The sequence below is a fragment of the Ammospiza nelsoni genome, chromosome W (genome assembly GCF_027579445.1).
Source record: "Ammospiza nelsoni isolate bAmmNel1 chromosome W, bAmmNel1.pri, whole genome shotgun sequence".
Lineage (NCBI taxonomy): Eukaryota > Metazoa > Chordata > Aves > Passeriformes > Passerellidae > Ammospiza > Ammospiza nelsoni.
In genome coordinates, this window is record NC_080668.1 from 20,646,073 (window position 1) to 20,658,088 (window position 12,016).

General features: G+C 55.2%; 1 protein-coding gene across 1 annotated transcript; it reads left to right on the forward strand.

Annotated features, from left to right (window-relative positions):
- Positions 1-739: 739 nt before the first annotated feature.
- On the forward strand, positions 740-10,383 carry LOC132086166 (serine/threonine-protein kinase pim-1-like). The gene is made up of 7 exons (XM_059491633.1): positions 740-808; positions 5,747-5,839; positions 7,878-8,471; positions 8,595-8,645; positions 8,843-9,209; positions 9,852-10,028; positions 10,277-10,383. Exons 1-7 carry the CDS (start codon positions 740-742, stop codon positions 10,381-10,383), a joined length of 1,458 nt encoding a protein of 485 aa, XP_059347616.1.
- Positions 10,384-12,016: the final 1,633 nt, after the last annotated feature.

Genomic DNA, 12,016 nt, shown 5'->3' on the forward strand with positions numbered 1-12,016 from the left:
TTTTTCTGCACTCCTGCAGCCCATTACTTCTCAGAATCACAGAAGTGCAGAATATGGGGAGTTGGAAGGGGCCCATCAGGACCATCGAGTCCAGCTCCTGGCCTTGCCCAGAACAGCCCAAGGGTCACACCAAGTGCCTGAGATTGTTGTCCAAATGCTCCTTCAACCCTGTCAGACTTGGTGCTGTGACCACTGCCCTGGGAAGCCTGTTCCAGTGCCCAACCACCCTCTGGGTGAAAAACCCTTTTTCCTGATACCCAAACTAAAGCTCCTCTGACTCAGCTTCCTGCTGCTCCCTGGAGTTCTCCCAGTCTGTCAGATTTTCTTAGATGTGGTGACTGATGGGGAAGGGAAAGAGCCTGCAAAGGCCAAGGATAGAGCCTTGTGCTTTTGTGGGCAGAGGGACAATTGCAATTGCAGCTGTGAGCAGTGTTTGGTATTTCACAGTGCTAACCACAGAGGACAGGACAGGCTGGCTAAACTGCCTGCCACCCTTTCCTCAGCTTTGCAATAGGGTAAAACATTCAGATGGATCCATTGCCAAGCCCCACAGAAGAAATAGGCTGCATTGCTGGATATTCTGCAACTTCATAGCCCACAATGTGTTCTCCCTGCATTTGTTGTTTTCCAAAGTTCTGCAGATTTGGGGATACATGGGTGAAAAGAGCCTCAATCCTGCTGCAGGTCTCTGTGGTGTGCATCTGCCCCTGCTCTCTCCATTGCCTTTCCTACTCATGGCATGGGGGGCCTGAAGCAGCTCCAGGTTGAGGACAAGGTGAAGGCAATCATGGCTCAGCCTCACACTAAGGTGAGGGGGGAGCTGGGCCAGTCTCTGCTGGCAGGAAGTGTCTTGTGGCAGCCCAGAGAGGCTGTGCACATTGCCAGGGAACAGCTGTGCCCTGCATGTGCCCCTGCAATGAGCTGTGCTGCTGCCAGTGCCCCTGGAGCTGTGGGGCTGCTGAGCTGTGGGGCAGGCAGAGGAGCAGGAGGGTGCATGTGCAGCTGAGCCATTCCTGGAGAGCACAGGGCTCTGGGCTCCCTGCTGTCCCAGGGCAGCCCAGAGGCCAGGCTGGGCCTGTGCCAGCTCTGGGCAAGTGGCTCAGGGTTTTGCCCCGGCCTGCCTCAGTGTCTGCCAGCAGGAGCATGTTTCCCTGTGCACCTGTTGGACATTTCCAGGAAATGTGTCCCATGAAATATGGAGCTTCAGATGCTTTAGGTTTGCATGGTGGCCTCTGTTAAACTTTGTGTCTCCGCTTTGCAGATCTGACTGGTTACAGTCTTATCGAGAAGTTTCCTTGAGACACTTCTCTCACCCACAAAGTCCTCGCCTCCCGTCCTGAAGAGCTCTCTTTCCTCCAAGCTCAGGAAGAAGCTGCCGCCTGTATGGAGAGTGTTTGAAGAATAGGATTGATGCGTTAGGCTTGATAGTTACAGATGTACATATGTTCTGATCTTTAGATGTAGTTTTGAATTAATGTGTTTTGATTCTGTCTTTATGTTTTGATGACATGTTTTTAATTCTATATATTTCATTTTGATGATGAAAAAAAAACAATAAACCAAGAGGAGAATGTGAGACCAGGACCTGCCAGCCTAGAGATTATGGGAGTGCAGCTCACTCAATGTGCCAGTGTCTCACCACATCATTTCCTCATTGGGCCTCTCCTCTTCCTCTTTGGCCATGTTTTCTTTGTGTCATTTGTGCTGCTCTTTGTTACTTGGCATTACAACAGGGCCACACATTGACATGTTTGGGGGACAATGGATCCAAAAGATCCTGTCTAGTCAAAGGTTTTCTACCTAGGTGTGTTCTGTGCTCACCAAAAGCCTGAGCAAAGAAACCAAGAGAAGTGTGCCCAAATCCCAAAGCTTTGCTCCTTCACAATCTCCCACAGATCTGGCTCACAGGTGACTTCAATCACAATTCCATAGGTAAGAAGAGGTCATGTATTTCACTGGGAAATGATGCACTGCTTTGGCAAAGGTCACCTGTATGTATATTTTTCCTGGGACAGCAGTGCAGCTGTGTTGTTTGCACCTTGTTTGTAGAAGGATGAGTGCATTGGGAGGCCAATAACAAGTGACAAGGGTTCCTCAAATCTGCACTGCAGCCTGGCTGCCATTCAGCCCAGAGCTAGGGGATCATTTGTTCCCATGGACCAGTGCTTGCCAGTGGAATGAATTCCTGCACAGCTGGAAGAAGCAATTCTGGATTCAGCTCCAGCTGTTGGTGGGCAGCATGATCATTGACAATGCTGCACTTCCAGAAATTATTCTGCAGTTTCCTTTCATAGTAATTTGAAGCTTTTGAACTTCACATTTCAATTTGCTTTGCCTTAGGGAAAAACATTTCTGGGCCCAGTGCAAACCTTTTGACAGCAAAGTCCTCATGGTTGCCAACTTCTGATGTTACACAATGTCACCTGGCTGCATGTGTTTGCTTGGCTCTGGGTCTAGTCCCAGCCTAGCAAAGCCCAGGCAGGGTGGCACATTGCAGGGAAAATTGGTTCGTGAGCTTATGGGGTTGCCATCAGCAGCAGAGTCAATGTGCCCTTTGGGGACTCCTCTGGAGACAAAATTAGGGACCTACCCCATGCCACAATATTCTCTTAGATCTTTCTAAAATATCCTAGAAAAGGCTGTGAAACTTCACATCTCCTTGCACACCCACTGTTTGGAGAGGGGCATTTTTGTCCCTCCTCAAAGTCATTGCTCTTGCACATCAGAAACATGAACATCCACCAACAGGAATGATGCATGGTCCTGCTGCTGCTTCAGAGCACTGGGCAGTGCAGACCTGGGTGTTACCAATATGAGCACTTAGTTAGCATTTCATACTCCTTCAAGCTGTCCAGATCTCAGGGCTTTTTGTTTCAAAGCAGCCACTGCACCATCTCTAGGGAAGAACAGGAAATGGGAAACAGCGACTGCCAGCCTTGCAGGGGTGTGGGGGAAAACCTGAGGTGTCTGCATCAAAAGATGAATGGGAAGAGTGTAATTGCCAAAGCAAATGCTCTGTTAGGACAGCAGGAGCAGTTCTTTACTGCATGCTTGCATGAAGATCATTTGGAATCTCCTTTTTGTGTCTCATGCAGAAAAGGAGCTCTTAATAATACCACATCACTTAAACCAGATTGGGATGCAGCTCTGTAGTGGTTCACAATGAAGCAGACTGCCTGCTTTGTCACTGCCAGCCTGGTGAGACTGCAAGGGACCAGAGTGTATCCCATGCCCGTTTTGCCTCCAAGCAGTACTTGCTTTTCCTCATTAATGTGGAGTAAATACAAGAGTAATAAAATGAACAATTAGACTGGCCACTTTGGAGGATATGCTCATGCTTTTGCATGTCAGTCCTGTACCTCATGCTCCCAAGGCTTGTTACTCATCAAGAAGTATTTTAACAAAAAAAAACTCAGCTCTCATGTTACATCTGAAGAAAACTGCCCAAGATCATCAATAATTCTGCTGTCAGGAACAAGACAAGAGCCTTCCGACACTCACTTGCAGCTGTCCTGGATTGCTGCAGCCCTTTGTGAAAAGCTGCTGCAGACAGAGTGTTTGGAGTTGTTTTGGGCCTATATGAAAGATCTGTGGAGCAGTGTGCAGGGCTCTCCTGGCCGGAAACTGTTTGTCCAAGCCCAGGGACACGGTGCCGGCAGGAGCGGAGCGGCCCCGCTCCCAGCCCGAGAGTCTGTGAGCTGAGCCACGCCGGGGAGACAAGGCAGCGAGGGGCTCCAGCCCAGCTGCTTCACTGCCCTGCCCGCCCCATGGAGCTCTGCCGTGGGAGAAAGCCGACACCGGATGAGTCCCCGAGCTTCCATCAGCTGCTGGAACTGCTCCGTGACAGCTCCTGTTCTTCCGAGCGAGACCCCAGCGCCTTCTTGGAACGCGTGTCATGGGGGGATTCTGTTTGTTAATAAACTGTTGGGGGTTTTCCACTTTCATATATCAGTAATAATTTCCTATTGCTGGAAAGGGGTTGTTGGAACCCTTTAGAGGAGATGACTTATTGCACAATATCCTGTTTGAAGTTGTCTCAAACTGTGTGAGACAGATGGCTTCACACAGGAGCATCCCCAAGGCTGCTGAGGGGAAGGCACAGAGGAAGACAAACCCAGTATTTCTGAGGAAACTCCTTGACACCAAACCAACCTGAGCTGTCAAACAGCAGACCTGATGTTTCGAGACATGGGCCAAAGGGGAAACCTTTCAGTGTGTTTGGTCCAGGCTGGGTTATGCTCGAGGCAAAGGTGTGTCAGTGTGTTGGATAATACTCTTTTCTTGACCAAGAGATGGTGACATTGAGAGGTGTTTTAAAAACTTTTATTCCATTTTCAGTCTCATGAGAAGGGTGAGACAATACAGATGTTCTAATTCACGCCATCACAATCAGAAGCCAACTACTTCCTAATTATAATACATTATAAGCGTTTCTTGGTCTATCAGCTTTTTGCCATGCAATGTTGTAGATGCCTTAAAGCCAATTATTTGAAACTACTCCTCATGGGTCCCACTACAATGCATCTTTCATAGCTCTGTTTTTCCAAAGTCTTATTTGCAAGGCCATCTTTTGAAACTTTTTTCTAGCTCCATTTCTCTCTCAACAATATCTGTCCTATTCCATGGAAATTTTTAAGTTACCATTTCTTGTCTCAAGATTTATATACATATTCATACTGTGTGGGCATTCTATTAGGCTCTAAAAACTATCTACAAAACCATTTCCCACATCAGTGCACTTGGCTCCTTCTCTCCTCATTGTGCCTGGCAAGCATAGGAGCCCAGAGCTCCTGCAGAACCCATCGCAGCACTCAGTGGGAGCAAACTTGTGTCCAGTCCTCCCCTGGAGCTGTGGTGCCCAGCACTCCACCACATTAGAATGAGGAACTGTTCCTGCTCTTTCCGAAGAAGCTAAGGAGCTTTGGCCTTCAGATCAATTGTCTGCAGGCTCCTGCAGTGCCTGGTGCTGCTCCCTTGCCAGAGGCACCCCAGGCCAGGGGGGCACATCTGGGCTGCTGTGTCTGGCTCTGGGGCTCCCTGTTCTGGGCAGTGACGAGGAGCTGCAGAGGCTCTGCAGGACTGACAGGATGGGCTTTGGGGCTGGCACGAGAAGCTGAGGGACCTGGGCTGCTGGAGCTTCTGAAGAGGAGGCCCAGGGCTCCTCCTGCAACTGCTCCAAGGGTGGTTCCAGAGAATGCCAGAATCAGCAAGGGTGGAACAGGCCATGGAGATCATCAAGTCCAACCTGTGCCCTGACACCGCCTTGCCTCCCCTGAGCCTCCTCCAGGATAAACAACCCCAGCTCTCTCAGCCACTCCCCACAGCTCTTGTGCTCCAGACCCCTCCCCAGCCTGTTGCCCTTCTCTGGACACACTCCAGCCCCTCCCTCCATGTCCTTCCTAAATTGGGGGCACCAGAACTAGACACAGCACTTGAGGTGCAGCCCAAGCAGTGCTGAGCACAGGGGAAGAATCCCTGCCCTGCTCCTGCTGGCCACACCATTCCTGATCCAGGCCAGGAGCCATTGGCATTCTTGGCCACCCGGGCACACTGCTGGCTCATGTCCAGCCTGCTGTCCATCAGTCCCTGCAGGTCCCTTTCTGCCTGGCTGCTGTCCAGCCCCTCTGGCACCTTGTTGAGGGAGGCAGGCAGGGAGGGAACGGGTCCAGATCCAGTCCTTCCTGAAATGTGGTGTTTGCTGGCACTGCCAGTTCTCAGATCTTGGTATTTCCCTATTCTGGCACAGCCCAAGTGCAGCAACTTGCTGGCAAAGAAAGTCAAAACCAAGCAAAGATCTGGTACCTACAGCAACCCGATCTTGGATTTGCTGACACCGCCAGTACCCAGATCCGGAATGTTTCAGCTGCCTGCACAGCCTAATTCCAGCAATTTGCTGGCAGAGAAAATAAGCATCTGGCAATTTCCCAGTGCCGGCACATTCCGCACCAAGATCTGGCATGCGCTGGCACTGCCAGTGCCCACATCTGGCAATTTCCCTCTTCTGGCACCACCCATATCCAGAATTTGCAGGCAAAGAAAGCTAAAACCTGGCAATTTGCCCTTGCCAGCACCGCCCAATCTGGAGTTTGTTGGCAGCACGATCCCAAGAAAGATGGAAGGAAAGAAGGAAAGAAAAGAGGAAGGCATCCAGACCCAGTCCTTCCTGGAGCCTGGAGCCTGGAGCCTGGAGCCTGAAATGGGCTGTTTGCTGGCACTGCCAGTGCCCAGATCTGGAAATTTCCCTATTCTGGCACAGCCCAAGTGCAGCAATTTGCTGGCACAGAAATCCAAAACCTGTGGCAGCTTCCTGCTACTGGCTCTGGCACCACCCCCACATCTTGTGTTTCATGTAACCAGAACCCAGATTTGGAAATTTCTCAGTGCCAGCAGAGCCCAAATCTGGCAAATTTCTGTCGTTGGCAATGACACCACCCAGATCTGGTGTTGGCTGGCAGTGCCAGTGCCCAGATCTGAAAACTTCCTGGTGCCGGCACTGCCCAAGTCCGGCAATTTACTGGCACAGACAGCCAAAATTTGGAAATCTGCAGGTTCTGGCACCAGCATCATCCAGCTCTGGTGTTTGCTGGGACCGCCAGGGCCCAGATTTGGAAATTTCTCGATGCCTTCACAGCTCAGGTCTAGCAATTTGGTTTTAGCTAGCTTAGGAAGAGAAGTTCCTTGGACTGTGGCTTTCCTTTTTCTTGGAACTGTTTAAACCTGCTCTGGACTGAAAACCCAGAAAAACACCGGCAGCAGCTCACACCTGTGGCCCACCAAGCTCTGGGACGCTGCATTCCAGCACCAGAGGGACATAGAAGAGACTGATTGAGCCAACTACAACCCACAAAAAGGACTTTCTGAATTTGCCATCTCTTCACCACTGTCAGAGGTTTTATTTAATATTATTCATTTTTCATGCTTGTGAATACTTTACTTGTTAAATAAACTGGGTTTTTTTTCACTTTTCTCAAGGGAAGGCTTTTCCTGAACTAGTAGGGGGAGGGGCCATTTGAACTTGCTTTCTAGACGGACCCCTTTTGGAGATTTCCTCCCAAAATTTGCCCTAAGCCAGCACAAACAGTCATCATGCAAATTTCACCAGTGGCATAATTTCCTGGTGGCAAATCATGTGACAGAAGCTTGACCTTGTTCTCCATGAGAGATTCTTGGGAAGAGCAGACAGGAGAAGATTCCTGGAAAACTGAAACAGCTTTCCAGAAGTGAAATGAAAATGAAAGAAACAATCCAAGATATTTTCCTCTATTTATTTCTATGCTCCCCTTTTCTATGTTGCATCCCAGTAATTCCAGATGCACCTCACCTCTAAGATTGGTGACTTAGTGATTTTTAGACACACTAAAATACTATGAGCCACACACAGTTTTCTTTCCTCTGTTTTTACAGGAAGGCAACACTGAAGATATAAGTGCAGTGCTGGGGTCAGGTACGAATCCTACCGCAAGGGAAGGTGCCCCGACAGTGTTTGACGCTCAGCAAGGACAATGCACAGCAACAAGCAAGGGGATTGCTGTGCCAGAGTGCAGGAGTCAGGGCTCTGCATCTGGGCTCAGGGCTGCAAAGTTCCCGTGTTTGGGCAGACGGAGGGGCTGTCCCCGGGGCGCGCGGGGCTCGAACGCGGGGCTCGTGGGGCGAGAGGGGAACGGACACGGGGAGGAACGGCCCCGGTGCTTCAGTTGCAGCGGCGGCAGCGGCGGCAGCAGCAGAGGCGGCAGCAGCAAAGAGATATTTTGAATACTCTCTTTCTTTCTCTTCTCTCTTTCTTTCTCTCTCTCTCCCTTTCCCGCTGTCGGGCACCCTTCTCTCGGGGTCCCTTGCCTGGCGTCCCTCTCCTCTCCCCGCCTCCCTCTCCCCTACAGGGCCGGGCCATGCCCCCGGCCCGCCCCCGGCCCCGGGCGGGGCTGCCCCGTGCGCGGCCCCGGCCGGCCCGCCGCGGTCTCGCCTCCACCCGGCTCTGGCTGTACTGGCGGTGGCGCTGCTGGGCGGGCATCAGTGCCTGGGGCGGCGGCGGCATCGCCGCCTTTTGCCTCCGCCTGGCCCGAGCCCGGCCCCAGACCCGACCCCGGCCCCGCCCCCGGCCACAGCCCCGGCCCCGGCCCCGGCCACGGCTCCGGCTCCTCCCGGGGCCCGCGGAGCACACAGGCGGCGCGGCCGCTCCCGCCGCCTCCGCTGCGGCTTCCCCGGCCCGAGCTCCGCCGCTTGGCAGCGCGGCCGCCGGCCCCGAGCCTCCCGTGCCGCGTTCCCGGGAGCGAACGCCCGGGCATGGCCGGCCCGGGGCGGGTGAGGGGCGCTCGGGGGCCGTTGCTGGCCCCGGGCCGAGCGCTGACAGCCGCGTCCCGCCCGTAGGGACGGCGCAGGAGGCCCTGCAGGAGCGGTACCGGCTGGGATCGCTGCTGGGGCGCGGCGGCTTCGGCAGAGTCTTCGCGGCCACGAGGCTCTCGGACAGCGCCCCGGTGAGCGGCGGGGCCGGCGGCGGGCGCAGGAGGAGGGGATGGAGGAGGAGGAGGGCGGAGGGCGGAGGATGGGGCCCGCAGTGCGGGCGGCGAGCTCACCCCGCTGCTGCCCTTGGCTTGCAGGTGGCCATCAAAAGGGTGCCACGGAACCGCGTCCGGCACTGGGGCGAGCTGGTGAGTGAGCGGGGCCAGCAGCCGGGGCTGCCGGCCGGGGATGAGCCGGGGCCCGGCACGGTGAGAGCCGCCAGGACGCCCCGAGGGAGAGCGGGCGTGGGGCCAGCGCAGGGCGCAGGGCATCCCGGGCTGGCTGAGGGCTTCCCCAGGCCTGGCACGGCATCAGCCCCACTGACGGCATCGTGCTCCTTCCGCAGCCCGACGGCACCAGCGCACCCCTGGAGGTTGTGCTGCTGGCCAAGGTGTCCACTGGCTTCCCCGGTGTGGTCCAGCTGCTGGAGTGGCTCAAGCTCCCCAACTGCATCGTGATGGTGCTGGAGCGGCCAGAGCAGTGTCAGGACCTGCATCATTTCATTCGGGCACGGCGGTTCCTGCCCGAGGAGGAGGCGCGGGAGATGTTCCGCCAGGTGCTGGAGGCCGTGCGGCACTGCACCAGCTGCGGGGTCCTGCACAGGGACATCAAGCCAGAGAACATCCTGGTTGACCTGGACACCGGGCAGGCCAAACTGATTGACTTTGGCTGTGGCACCTACCTGCAGGACACAGTCTACACTCACTTTGCAGGTGAGCCTACACAGGGCTGTGCTCCCGCTGCTGACATCTCATGGCCCAACATCTCCCAGCCCAAGCTGGCTGTGGCAGCGGGGATTCTCCCTTTTGCTGCCAGTCAGGGCACTGAATCTTCAGCTGAGTTGCTTTAGAGCGGGGCTGGGTGGGCAGCCATCTTCCAGCCCTGCTGGCAGCCTCTGCCAGCCACTCTGTCCAGGACTGGGACTGGGCTGGGGCAGCCAGCCCGACCAAACCCCCTGTGGGTGGGGGTAGCAGAGAGGGAGGGCGGAACCTGTGCCCCAGCCACTTTGGTGTGCAGATGAGAGGAAGGGCTTGGACTGCTCCACTCGCCCTGTTTCCCTTGGCTTCATAATATTTTTGGGGCAATGCAGGCAGGGAGGATATGGGCAGGTTTTTTCCCCAGCATGGAGTGGGTTTTTCCTTTGCATGTCATGGTCGGGCCTAGCCAAGGCTGCCCTCTTCCAGCACCAGAGGCTTCTTTTCCAACCCTAACTTTGTGCACAAGTCCCAGGTGCTGGCGAGAGGGCAGTGGTCACCCTGTGTGCCCCTGATGCAGCCCCTGCAGGCGCAGGGATTCTGGGGCCAGGCTCTGGGAGCAGCAGCATCCCCCTGATGAACTCCATCTGTATTCCATAGGAACACTGTCGTACAGCCCCCCGGAATGGAACGACTTTGGCTGGTACCATGGCGAGGCAGCAATGGTCTGGTCCCTGGGCATCCTGCTGCACCAGATGGTCTGCGGGGAGCACCCTTTCAGGAGGGGCCAGAACCTCAGCTGGGGCCAGCTCCCGCTGCCACAACGGCTCTCTCAAGGTGGATCCTCTTGTCTGGGCACGGGGGGAATGCCAGTGCTGGGAGCCAGCAGCGGGGTCGTGAGCATCCCGCTCTGGCAGCTGCTGAGGAGGTGGCACATGTCCTGCTCTCCTCCAAAAAAGGGAATTGATGGGAAAGTTTAGGCCCAGCTCTGAGCACATCCAGCATGGCCTGGGCATGGGAATAGTGGGGCAAAGCAGACAGGAGCCTTCTCTGGCTGACCTTCAGTTTCTGCTTTTTCTCCCCAGAGTGCAAAGACCTGATCAGGTGGTGTTTATCTGTGAACTCCTTGGACAGACCCACACTGGAAGACCTGTTCTGTGATCCTTGGATGTGGGATATTCCTCTGCCATAGAAGAAGGGAGAGAGCCACAGGCACACTTTGATCCAGAGCCCTGGTAAGTTCCTACTCCACATGTGCCTTGGCAGTCAGAAGCAAAGGAACCCAGAGCTTTTTGTGCTGCCAGTGTCACTGCACCGGGGTCATGGGATGGGAACACGCAGCCCTTGTGCTGGAGCTGAGCTGCTCTGCCCAGCACTGGTGGCCGCCATCCCAGCTGGTTTTGCTTGTCCTGGTTTCCTGACAGCTGGGGCCCTGGGCAGAGCCCTGAGAGCCTGGTCTGCCCCCAGGGAAGGAGAAGGAGCCCCTGGAGAAGCTGTACCGGGTGGGGATGCTGCTGCTGCTGCTGCTGGAGACAGCAAGGGTGACATCAGTAATGACAAGCTCTTCCTCAGCCTGGCCACGGGAGGCTGAAGGTGATGGACTTTGATTCTGGCACCTTCTTCAAAGCCAAACTCCACAGGGAATTTGCAGGTGAGTCCCCACCCAGGGAAATTCTGCCAGATTTGGGCATTGCCCAGCATGGCGGGGAACCAAAGGCTCCCCCTTTGCTGGGGCAGATGCAACTCATTCTTCAGTGGCTGCCCAGCTGCTTTTGGCAGGGGTGGGAGGATGGGCTGGGGTGGGTACGAAATGGGAGTGGGCTCCTGGCCCTGCCAACAGCCCCCAGCACCCATCGTGCCCCGGGCTGGGGCTGAGGCAGCGAGCCCGACACAAACAAACCCCATGGTGGGAGCAGAGGTGGGACTCCAGAACCTGTGCACAGCTGCTTTGCTGTGCAGGTAAGGAAGGGCTGGGCTGCTCCACTGCCCTTGTTTGCTTCGGGGTCACCGTGATTTTGGGGGGCAGTGCAGGGGGGAAGAGAGAAAGTGTGGGTTTCTCACAGCCATGGCTGGGTTTTTCCCTACCATGTAGGGGTTGGGCCTTCCTCAAGGGCCTGACAGAGATAAGAGTTTTTACCGTTTTTCTTTTTTTCCCTTTTTGTCTCTAAACTCTTTTCAATAATGTGTTGTTTGTTATTCCAGAGGAAGCATTCGAGGTGATCCAGTGTGGATGGGGAAGTGCTTGGGAGCAGCTGTGGCGTGGATGGGCCGTGCCCTTGAAGAAGGCTGAGGACATCGTTTGGGACCAGCTTTTCTTGCAGCCGTGGCTGGCGTGAGGTGGGTCCCTGTGTGCTTGGCAGGGTGGGATCAGAGCTTTTGGGAGATGGCAGCGAGCACAGGAGCATCCTGCTCTGGGCAGCTGCTGAGGGCTGGATGTGCCGTGGCTGGCTGCAGACTGGGCACATGTCCTGCCCTCCTGCTCTGTGCCAAAGGCAGCAGCGATGGACAGCTCTGGGCACAGCTCTGGGCACAGCCAGCATGGCCTGGGCACCGCAGGCCTTGGCAAAAGGGCACAGGAGCCCTCAGCTGACGGGCGGTTTCTGCTTTCTCTCCTTGCAGCCGGGTTCTGCGGGTGCTGAGGCTGCTCTGGGCTCTGCCAGGGCTCTGCTGGGCTCAGCCCTGGGCCCAGCTGGGCTGGCTCTGCCCTCACATTGCTCTGACAGCTCTGCATCAGACGAGCCCGTTGTCAGCACAGCGCCTGAGCTTTCTGCTTTGGCAGGTGAGTGAGACTCTGCTGCAGGCCCAGAGATTGCAGCTGGGGACAC

Bases quoted from the DNA above. Each gene is read 5' to 3' on its own strand.
- LOC132086166 (XM_059491633.1), top strand. From the start codon at position 740: ATGGGGGGCCTGAAGCAGCTCCAGGTTGAGGACAAGGTGAAGGCAATC. The intron at 8,472-8,594 runs GTGAGCGGCGGG...CTTGGCTTGCAG, and splicing joins GGCTCTCGGACAGCGCCCCG to GTGGCCATCAAAAGGGTGCC. The intron at 10,029-10,276 runs GTGGATCCTCTT...TTTTCTCCCCAG, and splicing joins GCCACAACGGCTCTCTCAAG to AGTGCAAAGACCTGATCAGG.